Genomic DNA, 20,912 nt, shown 5'->3' on the forward strand with positions numbered 1-20,912 from the left:
TGGTCACAGCAAAAACTACTAAAATAAAAGTAAATAAATAACTGTCCTTCTAACGTCAAAATACCTGAAGACGGGAGATACAACTCCCGAAACGTTGTGTGAAAACACTACGTCAAACAAATTTAGGTTGCAAATCAAACACCATTGTCACAAACCATTAGAACTACACTATTATTATTAAATCAGCTTACTGAAATTCGATTGTTTAGAAGAGGATGCTTATAAAATATTTAAGAACGTACAAAAACGTAAAATGTATGAACTTATGTAAAAAAAATAGATACTTACATCACAGGGCGCTCAGCGGCAAACACCGCAAATACGTCACTCGCTTTTCAAATCTCAATACCAACTAAACTGTTATCAACAACCTTTGTACAAATATACATATTTCTTCGAAGAAGTACATTTCATTTTTTCAGCCGTTCTTTTTAGGTTTTGGGCATGTTCCCTTTGTTCTTTTATATTTTCTTGATTTTGGCATAAATAGCATAAAACTGTTCACTCGTCTCCTCCTTCTACCGTATTTTCACAAACAATACAAAGCGTTTTTTCTTCTCCGTCTAGTGCTGCACCTTCTGATGCACCTAACAATACAGGTGTTGTATCAGCCGATATGGGAGCTGAAGTAGGGTCAAGAACAGGATCGAGTTCTTTAATCGAAAAAGTTGGTTCCGCTGTTAATAAATTCTCTGTTGAAACTTGCGTTGAAAAATCATTATGTTCAGTAGCTGGAACATCTTCAGAATTGTCAGTTTCGTCAGTTTGTTGCTGTTTAAGAAATTGGTCTAGGTCTTCTTCAGTAACAAGCTTTTCAAGTAATTCTGCTGGAATATGACTAGAGTGTAGGCCTATTTTTGGCTCTGTTCCAAATAACGCTTTGTACGGTGATCGTTTAATAGTACGGTGAAAAGAGGAGTTCTTCTGAAATTGTACAAAATAACAACCAATACCCCAGTTTTTTGTACCATTGTCTATTAGCCAAGCTCGTAACATAGCTTCTACATCTTGATTCGACCGTTCAACCGATCCTTGACTTGCTGGATGTCTAGGCCTACCATTAACAATTTTGCATGTTGGCCACATAGCGGTTAGTTCCTGTATAACAGCAGCCGTAAACTCACGGCCGTTATCACTTTGTAATATTTTAGGACAACCAACTTCCAGAAAGATTTTTAATAGCTCTATTGCTACTTCTGCAGCTCTTTTCGAAGTTAAAGGACGTAGAAAGCTGAATTTTGTCCCGTGGTCCTGATAATGTAATAACCATTTATAATTTCTATCAGGGGTCGATTGTAAGTCAATTAAATCGACCTGACCACGATGGTTGAAGTCGCTAGACAGAATTGGACAGACAACGATTCCCTTTCTTGGAAATTTCTTTTTGGATTGACATACCGTGCACAGTTTCAAAAATTCTAGTACGACGGAAGTGGGGATGAAGTATTTGCATTTTAAACTATACAGCATTTTGTCGCGGCCTTCGTGTCCAGTTAACTGATGGGTGTCTCGAAGAATGTGATAAAATTCTTCCGTCGGTACTATTCTCACAACCGGATCAGAGTCAGATTTTCTCTTCAAAATCAAAGTTTTTTTTCTACCTACTTCCATTAAATCGTATTTTTTTCCGTAGTAATACTGTTTATTTGTTCGTTGAATTTTAAATTTTTTTTTTATTCTTCTATCCTTACAGGAGTCCATAACGGCTTTTCTTTACTATCCCGGCTTTCTAATAACGTCAGCAAACTGTTCTTCACACACAAATGCGGTCTGTGTTTGGTTTTCCGCATATTTTAAAGTTAATTACGTTAAAATGCATTTTTAGTGTAAGATTAAGTTGCTTACGTAAGTTAGCGTGATCTCATCAACCACATACCAACGTTATTTGCGTTTTAACATAAATATTTAAGATATGTATTAGATGCATTAAGACTCTTTCGAGAATTACCAATATATTATGTATTTTATTTTCTCGAATTTACGGACAATATGCAAATAGAAATGCAAATGAAAATATAAAGTTTCAATGCATTTTTTAGTACAAGATTATGTGTACATCTTAAAGTTGCTTACGTAAGTTAGCGTGATCTCATCAACCACATACCAACGTTATTTGCGTTTTAATATAAGTATTTATAATTGAGTAAATATGTATTAGATGCGTTAAGACTCGTTTAGAGAATTACCAATATATTATGTATTTTATTTTCTTGAATCTACGTCGCACCTCGATTTATGTACGTACACTATGCAAATAGAAATTTAAAATGCATTTTTAGTGCAAGATTAAGTTGCTTGCGTAAGTTAGTGTGATCTCATCAACCACATACCACCGTTATTTACGCTTTAACATAAGTATTTATAATGGAGTAAATATGTATTTCGAAGTTTAGTTGCGTTACAATGGCTCAATTCAATCCATCTTCATTAGCGGATTTAGCCCTTGATAAAATTAATTTGAACACAAAAACTCGTGTAGATTACAACACAAAAGTATTACTAAAAATAATTTCATCAATTTAATTGAAACTGAAGTTATGTGGTGCGCGTTCTGTTTAACCCGCTCACATTTTAAATTTATTTTAATAGAAAATTGCTCTGAAAAGGTTCATGAAATTTTAATTTCAAATTAGCTTATAGGAAAAACATGTATATTAAAACAATAAAATAATAATATAAAACATATATTTAACAAAAATTATATAAAAATTAATTATATTTAATATTAAAATATGTAATTATTATTATATATTTAATATAAAAATGTGTAATTATTATTAAAGTAACAAAAATTGGTCTTTTAATGGGGTATAACTAAAAAATTAATTTAATTAATTATGATTAATATTCAGAGCTATAAATAAATAACTTACAAGCAGCAGAAAAATTATTGCCTTCGTTATCAACCTCCCAGATAATTTTTAACGATCCTCCGGGAACTGGCCCCCAATAAAGGACATTACCCCCCTCATGGAGGATGATATCCTCTAATTCCTCCACCGACGTTATGAATACGGAGGGCTATAAATTGAAAGGACTATGTATTATTATTACAATTCGGAAGGAATAATGATCAATAAAATATTACTTACATTTTCACATACGAAAGAACAAATTGCAAAAATTATCCCAATCACATGATACGGTATCATCGATAGCTGTATTGACGGCATTTTAGAAAACAATGTAGCGCCGCTATGCAGCTTAAAAGTGCGTATATCCTCTTTATATATACTATGGGACATCGTTTATGTAAACAGGTTTTTAATTAATGTCGATTGAAAGAAGCGTAGAAGTTTAAGCGTAGAAAAAAACATATATATTAAGCAATAAAATATATATTTAATAATAAAATATAAAATTAATTATCTAACTATATTTAATACTAAAATAAGACCATAAAATTAAACTTACTAAAATAAGACCATAAAATTAAACTAAACTTAATAAATGAAAAATTTGATGACTGAAAAAATTAAAATGTGAAATTATAAAAGTAAATAAAAATCAATAACTTACCCAGACGCTTCTCAAAACAATTATGCATTTGGGGGCAGCTTCACTGAAAAAGTAAAAATGTAAAATCCACTTTTTCAAAGTAAATAAAAAATCAATAACTTACAGCAGACGTAGAGCCTGTTGTCGTAGTCGGGATCTCTTGATATTCGCAGCGACCCCCCATAAAAGGGGCCGCAAAAAGTGATTTCCCACCCCCATATTTGCATTAGTGTCATTTCAAAATCTGACACTTCATGTATTATACACTGAAAATAATATAAAAATAAAATTTAAAATTAAACGAGTATGGAATTAATACTTACATTTTGCCATAGGGCATTGCACATATCGTAGACAATTTGCGGTAAAGACATTTTGTGAAGAAGAACTATGTTGAACTATGTGGCTTAAAAGCGCATTTATCCTCTTTATATACTATGGAATACTGTTTATGTAAAGAGGTTAAAAGAAGCGTAGAAGTTTTCCTAATGATAATGTATAGAATACGGTTTATGTGAACAGGTTTCCATTATGTAATATCGATTGAAAGCGTAGAAGTTTTATTTACAAAATAACGTAAAATTTAAACAATATTATCTTTAGAAATCCAACTGTTATGCGATGAATCGAATCCTAACCACTTAACGTACACTTTATTCTTTTTCCTCTTCCACACTTTTTCAACAAGATATACATCAGGTTGTTTTGATTTTTGAAGTTCAAATTCATAAAAAGCTCCTTTAATAGGCTGACCATTCATATCCTCTAATAAATAAAAAATTGGATTCGTAATTTGTCTTTTAACTATTTTAAATAATTCGGTGGTCCAGTTGGGTAAATATCCTTTATCGAAAACGTGTTTATGCTTGCTAATGCGAACTACATCTCCAATTTTAAAGTTTCCGTTACCAGCAATTTTAATATGATTGTACACCGTATTGAGAAGTTTATTTTCTAGAAATTTCGAATTTATTTGAAATGGCTTCATTTTCGTTGTTGAATGCTTTGAATTGTTATATTGAGTTGTAATAGTATCCAATAAATGTAACCATTTATGATTTCCGTAAAGACTAAACATTTTATATAACTTTTGTTTTATGGTTCTAATTACACGTTCAGCTATTGAAGCCTTCATTACACTATAGGTTGAATAATGATTAATTTTAAATTCCATCATCAACTTTTTGAAGTGAGTGTTGTAAAATTCTTTTCCTTGATCTGTTTGTAGATTTTTAGGTAGACGACCTTCAGAGAGAATTGAACGTAACGCGTGTGTTACATCTGTTGAAGATTTATTTTTTAACGGTCGCATCCAGAGATACTTCGAAAAACAATCGATAACCACTAATATGTACTTATGTCCGACATTGAATTTACTAAATTCAATCATTTCAATAAGATCAGCTTGCCATAAATCATCAATCCCCTTCAATATAGTTCTTCGTCTGGAAAATAAACGTCTAGCAGGCCGATGAAGTTCTTCAACTATAGTTTGTTTCGCTTTCGATACCTGCATTCTTACGCTTATGGATTAGGTACAACTTTTTTCTCTAATGCGTCTAGTCGGGAATTTATACTGTTTTCTGTATTAAGCATACTGCGTTGAAATGTAGTTATATTCTCATCACTCAAGAATCTATTCCGTGAAGAACGAAATGTACGACCAAACTTATCAATGCTCACACTATTCACGCTTGACCCACTGTTCATTGGTATACATAAATTATTATTTTTTATTATGATATAACACCGCTCTTTCTTTCTTCTATAATAGATGTAATTTCATTGATATGGGAATTGTTTCCTGCCGCATGTGACGCGTACAATAATCTTAATCGATCTACCAACTCATTAACATCATCCCAGTATTTATACTCAACGATTTTCGAGTTCACTTCAAGATGTCTTCCGAATATTAGTCTACCTCCTGATTTATTAGATGTAAATAAAGGTTTAATAATTTTAGTATACTTGTACGATTTATTTCCAACAATTTGACCCGTAAAATTTCGCTTATGCGCACCCGTATACTCTAGAATCGATTTGTAGCGTTGTAGATCTTCTTCAGTATAATTTGTAGGTCGTTTTAACTGTATAAGTTCATATAACCCCGGAGTGTTTTGAATACGTTTTTCACCTCCAAGGATAATATGGAAAGGTTTAAATTGAACAGTCTTCGATCCAGTCATCCAATTGTTTTCATCAGCATCATAACGTATGCCCATTCTCTCATCAATTTCTCCTCTTTTACCAAACGTATAATATAAATCCCGAATTTGTAACGGTAGATTTTCTATAGGTAAATCCTCCACCTTCAATTTTTGTTTTACATCCGGCGTTTTATATTCATCATCGCTTTCAGGAAATGTTAATTTTTTCCTAAATCCTGGAGTTGTAAAATCAGGTTCATCAAATTTTTTTTTTACGGCTACAGCAGTATCATCAGAATGTGGATAGTGGTGATGATAATGTACAGAAGAAGATTTCGCGTCACTTAATTTATTAGTTATATCTTTCATTGAGTCGCTTAAAGCAGCCATGTCCAACCCAAATTACTCTTCGGGCCAAAATTTAGGAATGTACAAGGCACTGGGCCGCCACCCACCTGAACAAGAAAATTTCAATTCTAGCGCACACTCGCGCTCAAATGAGATACGTATACACAAACTAGCATGTACACAGATATACACAATAATATATAGGTATTTCAGTAAATTACAACAGATATTTAATGTGAAACTTGTTTATTTATTTTATTTGAAAATTTTTTAATATCAACTTCTAATTTTGTTGTGGCACAACGTAACTGATTCGTCAAATTTGCGTCGGTGAGCCTATTACGGTCTTTGGTTTTGACTAATTTTAATCTAGAAAAAAATGACTCACAGAGATATGTTGTGCCGTTTGCTGCCACAATACACATAGCTAATTTTTTCAAATTAGGAAATTTATCTTCCTGGATATATTTTCCATAAAAGTCGACTATATTGATGTCCTCAAACCTTAATTTCATTTCTGAGTTGGACTGCAGATCGATAAGTTCCAGTTGTAAATAACCTGGAGCTGAATTCACATCAATATTAAATGGACAATTAAAAATATTGAACATTTGTTCAAATTTTTCTAGGTAGGCAAATCTTTTTTCAAATTCCTCAAGCAAATCTTTAATATTATGCGAATATTCGGAAATGGGTTTATTTTCCATTTCGAAATCATTTAAGTGAGGGAAATGTGTGGCATTATTCGATTTCAGTTGATTTTGAAAATATTTTAATTTAGCAATGAATGTCTTTATGTCTTGATAGCAATTCGTAATTAATTTATTTTCTCCTTGAAGATTCTGATTTAGTTCATTTAATTTAGTTGTGATATCTATTAAGAAACACAAATCCAACAACCATTTTTCATCGTATAATTGTGGAACGTCTTCGCCGTTCTCATTCATGAAAATTCTAATTTCTTCCCTGAGGTTCCAAAATCTTAATAAACATTTTCCACGACTCAACCATCGTATTTTGGCGTAATATATTAGGTCACAGTACTCGGACTCCAGTTCGCGAAGGTATTCTTGAAACTGGCGGTGTTTTAATGAATTATTTTTTATTTTGTTAATAATATTAATGACAACTGACATCACGTGAGACATATTTAATGACTGAGCACATAGATTTTCTATATGTAAAAAACAATGACAAGTAAATAAATCCAAAAATGATGTATTTTGTCCCAAGCTTTCAATATGTTTGCAAATTAAAGTAACTGCTCCTATGTTTTTTCCTATCATTGATGGTGCTCCATCGGTTGTAATACCAATAAGTTTTTTTAAATCTAATTGTCGATCTTCCGCGCATTTTAGAACAGCATCTTTAATATCTTCGCCCGTTGTTGTATCCTTCAGACTCACAAGATCAAGGAGTTCTTCTGTTACTTTCAGCTTATTATCAACTCCGCGAATAAATATAGCAAGTTGTGATGTATCCTTGATATCGGTTGTTTCATCCAAAGCTAATGAGTAGTACACAAATTGTTTGGTATGTTCATTGAGGTTTAGGGAAATTTCATTGGAAATATCATCAACTCTACGTGCAACAGTTTGATGAGACAGACTTATTTGTTTATAAATATGAACTTTTTCCGGGCTAATATCTTCAGCTGCAGCAATTAAACATTCTTTGATGTATTCTCCATCCGAGAAAGGTTTCATTTTTTTAGCAATAATTTGAGAAATTTTTAAACTTGTAATCGTTTCACGACAAACTAAGCACACAGCATTATTTTTTACTTGCAAGAAAAAGTAGTCATCTTCCCAATTATTTTTAACACTCCACCGCACGCGCCCCTTTTTCATTCAACAAAACACGCATGTACTACAATAGTAGAAGTATTAGATATACTTATAACAACTTTATTTATAGAAATCAAAAGAAAATAAGGTATAGTATGGAGTAAAATAAAATATATCTTCTAGTCAATCTTCTTCGTTGCACTTTGGACAAATATGACGAAGGTGCGCAGGACAAACCCATTTTCCGCATTTGCTGCAATGTTTCCTTGTACTCTTATTCTTTTGTCTCCCACAATAGAAACATTTTCCAACTGTACTTGTATTTGGTTGAATTTCTGCAAGTATTTCAGGTTCAATGTTTAGCAGCTTTCTTATGCGTTCTTTGATATTAGTAGCTATATTGTCACTTTCCAGCCTCTTCCTTAAAAGTGGAGTAATTAGTTCGTAACCAATGGTTTGTAAGTACGATTTTCTATCAATTTTGTTTATGCTTTTAGTTTTATATATGCACATGCCGTTAATTGCTGCTATATTAAGCAAATTGAAAAAAATTGTTAAAGGCCAACGTCTCGAATTTCGTGAGACGTCATAGTGACTGCACATTTTATCTAACATATCGACACCGTACTTTGTATTGTTATAGTCGGTAATAATTTCTGGTTTTTTTAGATCTCCTGTGTCATTATCAATTGCACAGTCATGGTGCATAGTCGACAAAAGTAATACCACCTTTTTACGTTTTGGTACATATGACACAAGAGTACACATTTTATGAAAACCAAATAGGGAACTATAAACTTCTCTGTGTGTAGTATTTATAAATTGTGGGGGGATATCTGGTTTATTTTTGCGTAGTGTACCAATTATAGTGGTTTTCATCTGTAGCAAATCAACCGCCAACGGAACACTGGTGAACCAGTTATCCATACTTACATTTCTGCCAGTTCCCGTTATATGCGCAATCATTCTCATAACTAAGTCATAGTTTTTCCAGGAGGTGGAATGTGGACCAGCTGGCTGTTTACCACAATAGATTTCTAGATTACAAGTATAAATACTTTTACAGTCAACAAGCGCAAAAATTTGGATGCCATATTTTGCTGGTTTACTAGGTATGTATGTTCTGAATGGACAATTTCCCCTAAATGCAATAAGTTGTTCATCTAAAGTTAGATATTGTGAAGGAATAAACATACTTTTAAACTTTAAAACAAACATTTCAAAAATTTCGCGAATTGCTGCCAAATTATCAGTCTTCTTTCTTTCATTTCTATCTATTATGTTATCGAACCTGAGACAACGCATCAAAAACCGAAAACGATTAATTCCCATTGTCAAATATACAGCTTCAACTCCCAATCCTTTTGAATTATCCCACATTTGCAAAATATTTTGTCTTCCAGATTGTAATAAACCAGCAAGGTATAAAATACCAATTAAACCTAATACTTCTTCATTATTTGTCAGTTTTGCATCCCGTGCCCGACTATATTTATCCTTTACTTCGTTAATGTATATGTTAGTGTACTTCACAATAAGAGTTATAATTTCCTCATCTAAAAAGCATCTTAGTGTTTCCAACTCCGTTTTACAATTTTTTGCACTACTTTGAGGGCCAGGTACTTGAATCTTAACAATATTATGTGATCGCGTTCGCGAATTAACTGGGCAGTTTTTGTTCCACCTAGTAATTTTGTTTTTCCCATAGAAATAGTTTTGATTTGGTTGTTCTTCATTTTCTTTATCGAAATCCTCTCCTTCCTCTTCCTCCTCTTCTTCTTCCTCTTCTTCCTCTTCAGATGTATGATGATTCTCAATTACGTCGTTTTCGTTCTCGTCTGGCCATTGTTCTTTATCGGAATCACCTTGATCAATAGACAATTCCTCATTTGATTCTTCAAATCAAGCCATAACTTGTCTTTCAAAATTAGGATCTGTAGCCCTAACAGTTTTTCGGTTTGACATGATCATCTAAAAACGTAACATAACGAAAAGCCCATAAATAACGCTTAAATTGCATACTTACGCGGTAGCAGAATTAGTTACGGGAGAACACGCGTGCTCTACAATCGTAGAAATAACAAAAAAACTCGACGATACACTAGCAACCGCGCTTGAAAACCAACTAAATACGTTAAGGGTGTCATTTTAGAGGAATACACGAAAACAGGCAACTTCTCTTACATGAATGTTGTAAATATTGCGTAACTAAATTCTGCAGTCTACAATAGTAGACGCGCGTGCGGTGGAGTGTTAATGCTTTGTTCCAGGGCAAAAAACTCTTAATTCATGAACTGTCGACTGAGTGTAAGAAAATATATAAAAGCATAACAATGCACTACATTAAGCCTGAATATTTAAATGATTTTCAATTCAACTGCAAAAATCCACGAAATTTTCTGGATCTCAAGGATATAGACCTAGGACAAAATTGTAACACTCTGTTACAAAATTTACCGGAACCGGTGCAAATATCAATTAAAAAATTGTGTTTGGAGTACCTCATAACTGCTGCTGAGGAGATACAAAAGCGATTTCCTTTACACGACGATTTTTGTTACAGTTTAATCTTTTTGAACCCTGCAGTTGCTAAAAGCATTAGTAAGCCGGACAGCTTAAAATCCTTAAAAGTAGTGTGGTCTAAATTTATCTCTTTAGAGGAAATAAATGGAGATCGAATTGATTTTCAGTGGAAAAAGATAGCTATTCACTATAGTGAAAGCACTGAACCCCCAGAACAATCCGTTGAAGAATTTTGGTTCAAACTAGGACAATATACAAATTTCAACGATGAGAGAGAATTTAAAGACATACATAGCTACATTAGCTACCTTGTGCATGTCGTTGCCTCATAGCAATGCACAAACAGGAAGAGTTTTTTCTGCAGTAACTGATGTAAAAACAAAAAAAAGAAATAAATTAAGTAGCGAAACACTAAACGCCATTTGTGTTACTCGTTTCTCTAGTGCCAACTGCTGTCAAAATTTTCATATAGATAAAGATCACTTCAGTTTGATGGCAGCTAGTAATTTGTATAGCAAATGAACGTTTATAAGACTTAAAGATATACCTTTTCCTTATTTATGTTACTTATGTTATTAGTATTTTTGTGAAATAAAAATATATTTAGCTAATTTTAACTTTTTATTTGTTCGTTACAAATAATATGCATGTCAATTATTCTGTGCTTTGGAGATATTCTAGCGATTTTAGAGTGTTTACAATTTAGGGATATATTAGGAATTTTTTCATGGACATCTAGTGATTTCTTGTTGGAGCAATATGGCATCACTGTATTGACCTTGCTTTGATAATGAAAATTTAAAAGGTAAATTTCAATTCACTTTAATAATAATAAATTCAAACGAATTCATTAAATCATAGTGTTCGTTTGCGAGTTATGTAACGCCAATAATCTCGGTAAATTTCCACGGTATTGACGACAAGATGTAAATTCATGACCTTCAATTCACGTTGGTAATAACGATGCAGAAAAGAAGTATCTACGACCGATACAAGTGAGCAACAAGTAAATGCGACTATTCGGGGTGTACGGTCCAGGTTTTAATTAAAGAAACAACTTTTTAAAAAGCTAATATTTCGGTTATTTATTGTAACCTTTCTCAGAGCATTTTTTATTGCTACAAGAGATTAACAAAGTTAGAGTTATAAATTGTAAATTTGATAAACACTTACTTGTTTTTTGAAACTAACAATTGTAGAACAACCGAAAAACATCATCATAATTAACGGATCATAAAGGATCAAGCGAATCGACATAGTTCTAGAATCATTTAACAACTTCCATCCGAGCATTCAATTTACCATAGAGGTTGAGAAAGATAATAGTATTCCTTTTCTTGATACGAGATTAATACGTAATGAAGATAATGTTATTCTATTTAATTGGTATGTCAAACCAACTTATTCGGGAAGGTATTTGCATTTTCAGTCAGATCATAATTTTGGACATAAGGTTTCAACTGTTTTAGCGATGAAGCACAGAGTGACACAGATTTGTGATCCTATATTCCTTAAAGATAATCTAACTGTTTTGAGAGACACTTTTATTAACAATATGTTATTAATTAATATGTTATTAACAATATGGCTATCCGTCCAATCTGCTTAACAAACTTCTGTTTTCATCTAATATACATAATCAACTTAACAACAGCAGGATGAATGAACAAAACACCATAGTCAAATATAAAAAAGTTCCTTTTGTCACTAATTTAAGTGAAAACATAAAACGGGTACTAAATTCCCTGGATGATATGCAGATTGTTGACTGTTATGATAACAAGTTACAAAGGTTTTTCACGAATGTTAAGGACAAGACAGAACACCAATTAAAATGTGGTGTTATTTACTGCATTCCTTGTGGTGCAGGTAATGGCAAATATGTTTGGTCAAACGGATCAGTGGCTAAAACGTAAGGTCTCCAAACATAAAAGTGATTGCAATCTTAGAAAGTCTACTTGTGCTTTATCCCAACATGCTACAGACACGGGTCACCGGTTTGATTTTGATAATGTTAAAATACTTGATACTGAACCTAACTATTTCAATAGACTCTTTTTGGAAACGCTACATATTAATTACACGGAGGATTCTATTAACTTTAAAACTGATACTCAGAACCTTAGTAATATATACGCTCTATTGTTCGCTAACGACAAGGTTCATAAAAAAGAAAAAATAAATTAAATGTAATCCTATTGTCACCCGACCACTTATGTTTTAACCACTGATTTAGGATTTTAAACTGTTTGTCAGTCTGTCCTTGTCTTAAATTTTTTATAGTTCGATTCAATTTTATAATTTTTTGATTCTGTTATATTCTCATTTTTAAATTTAGGCGGCTTCACCGCAAAAGTTTTGACGCTTGCGCATTACCTTCCTGATCGCCAAAAAATTTTGGTTGGTATCAATGCTTACAAGAGTTTTTTCTTCAAATTTTAGAACGCACTTGTTATTTTTATATATAAGAGGTTTTACCTGTCAGACATCTTGTACGCACGTTGATTCATCCAGTTGTGTTAATAGTTCGCTTGATTCTTTATGATCCATTAATTATGATGATGTTTTTCGGTTGTTCTACAATTGTTAGTTTCAAAGTACAAGTAAGTGTTTATCAAATTTACAATTTATATCTCTAACTTTGTTAATCTCTTGTAGCAATAAAAAATGCTCTGAGGAAGGTTACAATAAATAACCGAAATATTAGCTTTTTAAAAAGTTGTTTCTTTAATTAAAACCTGGACCGTACACCCCGAATAGTCGCATTTACTTGTTGGTAATAACTTCAAACAAATCACAGCGCTCGTTTGCGAGTTATGTAACGCAAATCCACGCCTTTTAAGATGGATGAAGTATCGTTGTTATCTTATAGTTTGCAGTAGTTCTTCAACGCGTCAACACACAAAATGTTTATTTGCAAACGCTGTCAGTCATCTTTTTCATTAAAACATAATCTCGACCGTCACACAAGAACAATACATAATAAAACCCAATTTGATTGTTCAATATGCAGGAAATATTTTTCAAGACGTGATAAATTAAACATACATCAACGATCGGTTCATGGATTTCCAATTCAGTCTAAACGTCAAGCACCACCATCATCAACTAGTGAGATGCAAGTTCCTGCATCATCATCATCATTATCCACTACTACTAAATGCTGTCGAAATTCAACATCACCACCACTTTCAATTAACAAGAAGAAGAATAACAAAGGTACGATATGTAAGGTTTGTGGTGAATTTTTACCATCACTCGCCTTGCCCATCTTCGAGCGAAGCATGTTGAAGTTATTGACAATAATATTGAAAAAATAATGTCTTGCTATAAAAATAGGGTAGTTTGCTATAAAATTAGTGGAGCTCAATCTGATGATGATATACCATCTTTTTTAATGAAATGTTGTGAAACAGTCAACAGACTGATTGAACAACATCTCAGTGAATATGGTTCGATTAAAGCTCAGATTGAGTTATTAGCTATTTTTATTAAGTCCGGGTTTGATGAAAATGGTAATGAATAAGTTATTGCGTCAGAAAAAAATTTTAACACCAAATTTAAAATAATTACTCCATCTACTGCGTTGAATGAGGTATATGATGAGATTACTCATGATATTTTAACCCAAAGCGAGGAGTTTCAGGAGCGTGGGTCGGGGTGGGCTTTCTACTCAATATCTCACCTACTCCTTAACATTAACAAATTTCAACCTATACCAGGGTCATCATATATCCGTTTACCTCAAGAAATCGCTAATAAAAAGGCATGCATCAATATTAAAAACTATGAAGACGATGCATGTCTTGCGTGGTGTTTGACGGCGGCTGAATTCGAAACGTATACGGGGCTCGATGCGTCTAAAGTTTTTATTTCAAAATTACTCGATGATGTCAAATTTATTTACGACAAATACTTCAAAACCGTAAAACCAATGCTACCTCTAACGGTCGATGAGCAACGGAATTTCGATTCGGCTGAAAATTGTTTTATTTGTCAAAATCCTTTCACATCCGATCAGGTTAAGGTTCGTGATCATTGTCACATAAGCGGTAAATACCGCGGTCCCGCCCATTCAAATTGTAATCTAAATTTCAAACTTCAAAACATTATTCCAATATTTTTACACAATTTTAGCGGTTATGATTGTCATTTATTTATTAAAGAAATTGCTGATGTGGATGAATATGGACTTGATGTATTGCCGAACAATAAAGAAAACTACATCAGTTTTAGTAAAACAGTGTTGGTCGATAATGGTCGGTAATGGACGAAGATAGACATGTTGACAAAATTTTTTTTAAATTAAGATTTGTGTATTCATTTAGGTTTATGGCATCTTCATTAGATTCTTTAGCTGGTAACCTAGAAAAATGTGACTTTATCAATATACGTAAATTCTTTCCACACATTGAACATTTTAAATTGCTAACAAAAAAGGGTATATTTCCATACAATTATATAACCTGTTTCGATAAATTAAATGATATTCAACTACCGCCTAAAAGTATGTTTTACAACAAATTAGATATAAATGATGAGCAATATTTGCACGCTCAACGTGTGTGGAAAGAATTTAATTGTCAAAACTTAAAAGAATATTCCGACTTATACTTAAAGACCGATGTTCTTTTATTAGCCGATGTTTTCGAGATCTAGACGTGTATGTTTTAAAACGTACGGTTTGGATCCAACTCATTATTATACGGCACCGGGACTTTCTTGGGATGTCATGTTAAAATTCACTCAAATTAAATTGGAATTGTTAACGGATATAGATCAAGTTCATTTCGTTAAAAAAGGTATCCGTGGGGGTATTTCCCAATGCTCCCTACGGCATGCTAAAGCTAACAATAAATATATGAAAAATTATGACGTCAATTCACTCTCAACATTTTTAATGTATTGGGACGCTAATAATTTGTATGGGTGGGCAATGTCTCAATTTATACCCTTTTCCGATTTTAAATGGCTGTCTGAAAACGAAATAGAAAATTTTGATTTTAATAATATATCTGATATTGCCGATTTTGGATTTATTTTAGACGTTGATATTGAATACCCCGAAAATTTACACGATCTACATAATGATCTCCCGTTCCTAGCTGAAAACCTATTACCACCTAACGGTAAATGTGAAAGTGATAAAAGATTAATTCCATATTTATTTAACAAGAAAAATTATGTTGTACATTATAGAAATTTAAAACAAGCCGTTGCTCATGGTCTTAAAGTTTGTAAAATTAATAGAGTTTTATCGTTTAGACAGTCTGCGTGGTTGAAATCTTACATCGATAAAAATATGGAACTACGCCAATCGGCTAAAAACGCGTTTGAAAAAGACTTTTTTAAATTAATGAATAACGCGGTTTTCGGTAAAACTATGGAAAATGTTGATAAGAGGGTCGATGTAAGATTAGTCACCAGTTGAGAAGACGTTCAAGGTCAGGGAGCGGGTAGACCAAAATTAGGAGCGCGTAGCTTAATCGCTACATTAAATTTTAACCTTTAACTGGTGACGTGCATGTGGAGGGACGTGCGTGGTGACGTTGGGTCCTATCATCTTGCCGTGAACATAAGGCACATCTTTTGCGTTTTGCTGGTGGTCCTGGTTGATCAAGGTTTTGTTCTTGTCTAGGGGGAACTTCAAATCCACAGCGCGCAAGACTTAACTTTACCAAAGGTTGCAAATTTGGTATACCGGACCTTATCTGAAGTTGCGCTCTCACCAAACCTTCACCTATTTCACGTATAAATAATCGTCTAGAATGTGAAGTATCTCTGAAATAATCAGGTTTAACATCTCTGAAGATTACTTGACCATTTATTGTGCAAGCATTCAACATAAAATAGAAAATTACCATAGGCCAGCGTCGTGACCCTCTTTGAGTCGTGTACGTGGCACACAATTTATCTAATGTATCTATCCCTCCCTTTGATTTATTATAGAATTCGATTTCTTCAGGCTTGTTTTTATTTTCAGCTTCCAGTTTGCTTCTATCATCATGCGTTGTACTAAAAATGATCACACACTTGCCTTTCTTGGGAACATACGACACCATTTTCCCCAGTTCTGAAAAACCTTCTAACGTAGAATAAACAGCTCGTTGTTTGTTTGCTTGGAACTCTTTGGGAATTTCGACCTTATTTTTTTTCAAAGTACCAACCAGTGTTAATTTTTTTTGCAACAAACTTTTTCCTAAGGGTATAGATGTATACCAGTTATCCGTTGTGATATTTCTTGCAGTATTGTGAATTGGAACGGTAAGATTCATGACTACATCATGCGCTAGGTTTTTTGCGCGTTTTTTATTTTCTTTGCCGGCATAAATTTTTCCAGAATAAAAGTAGAATGTTCGGGCACAATTCATTCCAAAAATTTTTATACCGTACTTGGCAGGTTTATTCGGCAAATATTGCACAAAACAGCAACGTCCGCGAAAAGGACATAATATTTCGTCTATGGTAACGTATTCACTCATAATGTAGTGTTTCTGACAATTAACAATAAATGCTTCCCATAGATCGACTATTGCTGCCAACTTATTACCTTGCTTACGTATGTTTCTGGTTGTAATATCATCAAATCGAAGGTTGCCCAACAAAAATTTGAAACGCCTTTCACTCATGGCTGCATGACAAATGGCTGGTCCGTATGATGTATTCCATAGATCATGGAGTTGCAGATGAGACGATCTCATAACTCCGCAAATAAAGAGTAAACCGAACACTGCATATATTTCTTCTCGGTTTGTTCTTCTTTCATAGCTACATAAGTTTACACGATTTTCTAGAACACTTTCAATTTTTATATTAGTATACTTGACTATCTTATCTACCATGTCACCATCAAAAAACAATGAAAATGTATCTTGAGGCTTCACTACCGATTTAGCAGCTCTCTTTGGACCAGGCAGGTGTAAAACTATATTCTTTGCCCTTGTGCGTGATGTTGGCTTTGGAAAACTATTCCATTTAGTTTTACCGTCTTTCCCCATAAATAAATGATTATTTTCTACTTCGTTTTCCAGGTTGTCGTCACCGTCACTTAGATCATTTTCAGAGTTAGAATCATGTTCACTAAAAGTTGAGTTTTCCTCGTCACTTTCATCTTCGTCTTCACTAAATTCTTGACACTTAAAATCCGTCGGTGGAAAATTTTCATCTTCTAATAGTTTTAACCATTCATCGTCGGATAGCCTTCTGTGACTCAATTTGACTTTTGAAACAACTTCCGTATTGATACGACAAAGTTAGGAACTACCGTACAGGTTCGCGTTTTACAACAAACTGATGAACCTCTGTGGCTCTGTGATGAAGCTATACAGTTGAATGTAGCAAAGTAGGAAGGCCGGGGATTCACACAAGTAGTAATGTATAGATAGGTACTTCCCCTTTGTGTAAATAAAAGCTAAAGACGACTCCAAATTCAAAGTATTTAAAGAAATTTCCTAAGAAAAAAAGGTACAAGAAGTGCACTGTGGGGTCAATATGACCCCAATCAATTTTTTTTGTCCTTTAGAAACGCATAAATTTCAAATTCATTACAGATACATATAGAGCATTATAGTCTAGAAGATTATAAAAATTCATTAAATAAAAGATTTAATAGTTTAGAAAATACACATAAAATAATAAGTCGTGGGGTCATATTGATCCCACAGTGCACTCGAAAGGTTAAATAAACAGCAATAGCCTACAAAAAAAGGTATTATTTTATTCCTAGAGAAAGAAATACAAATAAACTAAATAAGGATCACATCTATGATGTCTATATTGTTTAACATATATATGATAACAAAATAAAATTAAAAATGGCACTCTAGGTTCTATTTTCACAATTTCTGCAGAGCATGTCCGAACATTGTAGACAAATGGGATGTTTACAGTCCTTGCAGTAATATGATGTCTTTCTATCTACATTTTTTGGGCACATGTAGCACCGTTTGCGCTTGGAACGCTCTACAGTATTTTCTACAGCTGCTAGAGGTAGTGTTTCAGGAGCATCAGGTCCTAAAATCCGATTGATCGTTATCCGAAGTTGGGATGGTAACCTATCATTATATGTACGACGTTTCAGTTCGGGTAGTATCAGCTCTCTTGTCAATTGCTTGATAAAATCTAACCGACTGATTTGTTTTCTATTTGGTAAACAGTTGTATAAAATATATGAGTTAACGGAAGACATGTTAATCATTGCGTAAAAAACTGCCATAGGCCATCTACGAGTTCTGCGATTGACGGAATAATTCGCACATTTTTTATCTAAACTGTCTACTCCGCCTTTAGTCATTTTATATAACGCTATTATTTCGGGTTTCTTTGTTTCTTGATCAATGCCAGATGTTTGATGCATAGAAGAAAGTGCAATAACAACCTTGGATTTTTTGGGTACATGAGAAACCAAAGTCATATTTCCGTGAAACCCGTACAACGTTGAGCATATCCCTTTTATTTTTTCACATTGTGCCCACATACGTTAATTTTCTCTTTGTAAGTTCATTTACAAGTTTAACCGATGTAAACCAATTGTCGGCTGTAACATTTCTATTGGAGCCATAAAATGCATTATAGCAGTAATTATTTCTGGCGTCGGTAAGTATCATCACTTTTATGCCATATTTATTCGGTTTGTTTGGGATGTACATTTTGAAACTGCAGCGACCCCTAAATCCTACTAGCATTTCGTCTACACAGACATATTCTCCCAAAATATAGTTATCTAGAAAGTTTGACACTAGTTTTTCGAAACACCAAGATATAGGTGCTGCAGCATTATCTTTTCTTCTTTGCTGTCTTGTGTTTGAATCATCGAATCGAAGACATGCTAATAACGTCAATATCCGCTTCAGTGACATCGTACAGCGAAATAAATCACGGCCAGTACCATCTGTCGCAAACAGTGAACTCAAATCTTCATGTCCTGACTTGAAGACCCCACTATACAAGAGCAACCCTAATAGCGCTTGAAATTCGATCTCATCCACATTTCGGATTTCTATGCGAGTTGTACCTTGAAATTTTTCGCGATGGGCTTCTAACTTTTGGTTTGTTTTGGAAATTATTTCTTGGGAGAGTTCTTGTGAGAATAGACAATTCCAAATATCGGAGATACGTGAAGAATCCTGAACATTTTTTACAGGTCCTCTGACGCCTGGTAGTTTTATGGTTACTTTATTAGAGGCGGACACTCTTGTTGTTCTTTTTTTCTCTTGTGTGGCCCACTTCAATCTATTTTTCCCATAAAAATATTTGACGCGGCTCTCCTTTCGGTTACTTTTTTCACTTTCATCGTTTAGTAATTGTACGTTTCGTACAGGTACTGCGCAGGTATCATCTATATCACTGTCACCTTGTTCAGAGTCAGAGTTATGGCAACTTTTAGAGTAGTGATCACTAGGACAATCGTCTATATCACTTGCATTTTCGTCCACTTCAGGAAGTTCAAAATCAGGAAATCTTGGATCATCCGGTCTCGTAGATTCGAGATAACGTTTTGAGGCCATTGTTTTTTAATTTATGTTCTTTGATAATATTTTCTATTTACAATTAGTTAAATGCACCCGGATACCACAACAATGACTTTTCATAAAGTATCTTCAGATTATATTCAGAAATTGAATAGTTTAGACAAAGATAATGCTTACAGTAAGGACGCTTAAAATCAACTGTTATAAATTTGTTTGTATGCACAGTAAATCGTTTTTTTTCTAAGCCTACTTGGATAATTTTGAAACGAAGCCTATTTGGATTTTTTGTCAACATCTACCTTAAATATACCGTTTACGACGACGTCGGGTCCCTGGGACCCAAGAGTCGCTGTCGTGGGCTCAATACACGCCGTAAACAATTAAAACATTACCGACTGAGTAAGTTGCTATGTTTTAGGAAGGTATTGAAGAGTTAGGTCTGAAAGTGTTTGTATATGTTGTTCAGCAACCAAAATTAACAGGCACGGGTCCCAGAGACCCATACGTCACCAGTTAAAGGTTAATATCGATAGCAAGAAGAGTGGAATTACAACAGCCGTTTCATAAATATTTAGGACCTTCTTTAGGAAGTTCGTTTCACGAGTTATTGGAACAATAGTTCGATGTGTTAAATTTATCTAATTCAAATTAGCTTATAGGAAAAAAACATTTAGCTTATAGGAAAAAAAACATATATTAAACAATTCTTATAAAATACAACCTTATTACAAACTTATAAAATAAATACTTATAAAATTAATTTTTAATTATTTATTATAGAGGTGTAACTAAAAAATAATTTAATTATGATTAATATTCAAAGCTATATGAATAACTTACACACGGCAGAGAAATAGCTTACGGTCCCGGTTTCTCGTATCAATTTTAAATCGCCGCGCGGGATCGGCCCATTGTATAACACCTCACCACCATCGTGTACGAGGATTGTTTCTAAGTCTTCTGCACTAGTTATGAAAACGGATGGCTGTAAGTTGAAAGGACACTATATATTATTATAATTCGGAAACAATAATAATCAATAAAATATTACTTACATTTTCAGTTACTAATGAGCATAAGCTCATTATTACTGCTATTACATCTGGAGGAAGTGGTGTAGACAACTTTACTTGTAT

At 33.4% G+C, this 20,912-nt stretch overlaps 3 protein-coding genes across 3 annotated transcripts; all 3 read right to left on the reverse strand.

Annotated features, from left to right (window-relative positions):
• Positions 1-501: 501 nt before the first annotated feature.
• Positions 502-1,790, reverse strand: LOC139431832 (KRAB-A domain-containing protein 2-like). The gene is made up of 2 exons (XM_071200040.1): positions 1,692-1,790; positions 502-1,638 (listed from the first exon to the last, which is right to left on the reverse strand). The coding sequence occupies exons 1-2, from the start codon at positions 1,788-1,790 to the stop codon at positions 502-504; spliced, it is 1,236 nt and encodes a 411-aa protein (XP_071056141.1).
• Positions 1,791-6,226: 4,436 nt separating this feature from the next.
• LOC139431833 (general transcription factor II-I repeat domain-containing protein 2-like) lies at positions 6,227-7,702 on the reverse strand. The gene has a single exon (XM_071200041.1). It carries the CDS (start codon positions 7,700-7,702, stop codon positions 6,227-6,229), a length of 1,476 nt encoding a protein of 491 aa, XP_071056142.1.
• Positions 7,703-7,966: 264 nt separating this feature from the next.
• On the reverse strand, positions 7,967-13,577 carry LOC139431834 (piggyBac transposable element-derived protein 4-like). Its single transcript, XM_071200042.1, has 2 exons — positions 13,403-13,577; positions 7,967-9,648 (listed from the first exon to the last, which is right to left on the reverse strand). Exons 1-2 carry the CDS (start codon positions 13,575-13,577, stop codon positions 7,967-7,969), a joined length of 1,857 nt encoding a protein of 618 aa, XP_071056143.1.
• Positions 13,578-20,912: the final 7,335 nt, after the last annotated feature.

This window comes from Onthophagus taurus, chromosome 11 (genome assembly GCF_036711975.1).
Source record: "Onthophagus taurus isolate NC chromosome 11, IU_Otau_3.0, whole genome shotgun sequence".
Classification (NCBI taxonomy): domain Eukaryota; kingdom Metazoa; phylum Arthropoda; class Insecta; order Coleoptera; family Scarabaeidae; genus Onthophagus; species Onthophagus taurus.

Coding starts and splice junctions, on each gene's coding strand:
- LOC139431832 (XM_071200040.1), bottom strand. CDS start 1,790: ATGCGGAAAACCAAACACAGACCGCATTTGTGTGTGAAGAACAGTTTG. Junction 1,639..1,691: donor AAAAGCCGTTATGGACTCCT/GTAAGGATAGAA, acceptor ACAAATAAACAG/TATTACTACGGAAAAAAATA.
- LOC139431833 (XM_071200041.1), bottom strand. CDS start 7,702: ATGAAACCTTTCTCGGATGGAGAATACATCAAAGAATGTTTAATTGCT.
- LOC139431834 (XM_071200042.1), bottom strand. CDS start 13,577: ATGGGCAAGGCGAGTGATGGTAAAAATTCACCACAAACCTTACATATC. Junction 9,649..13,402: donor CTCACTAGTTGATGATGGTG/GTGCTTGACGTT, acceptor CTATTGATCAAG/GTGATTCCGATAAAGAACAA.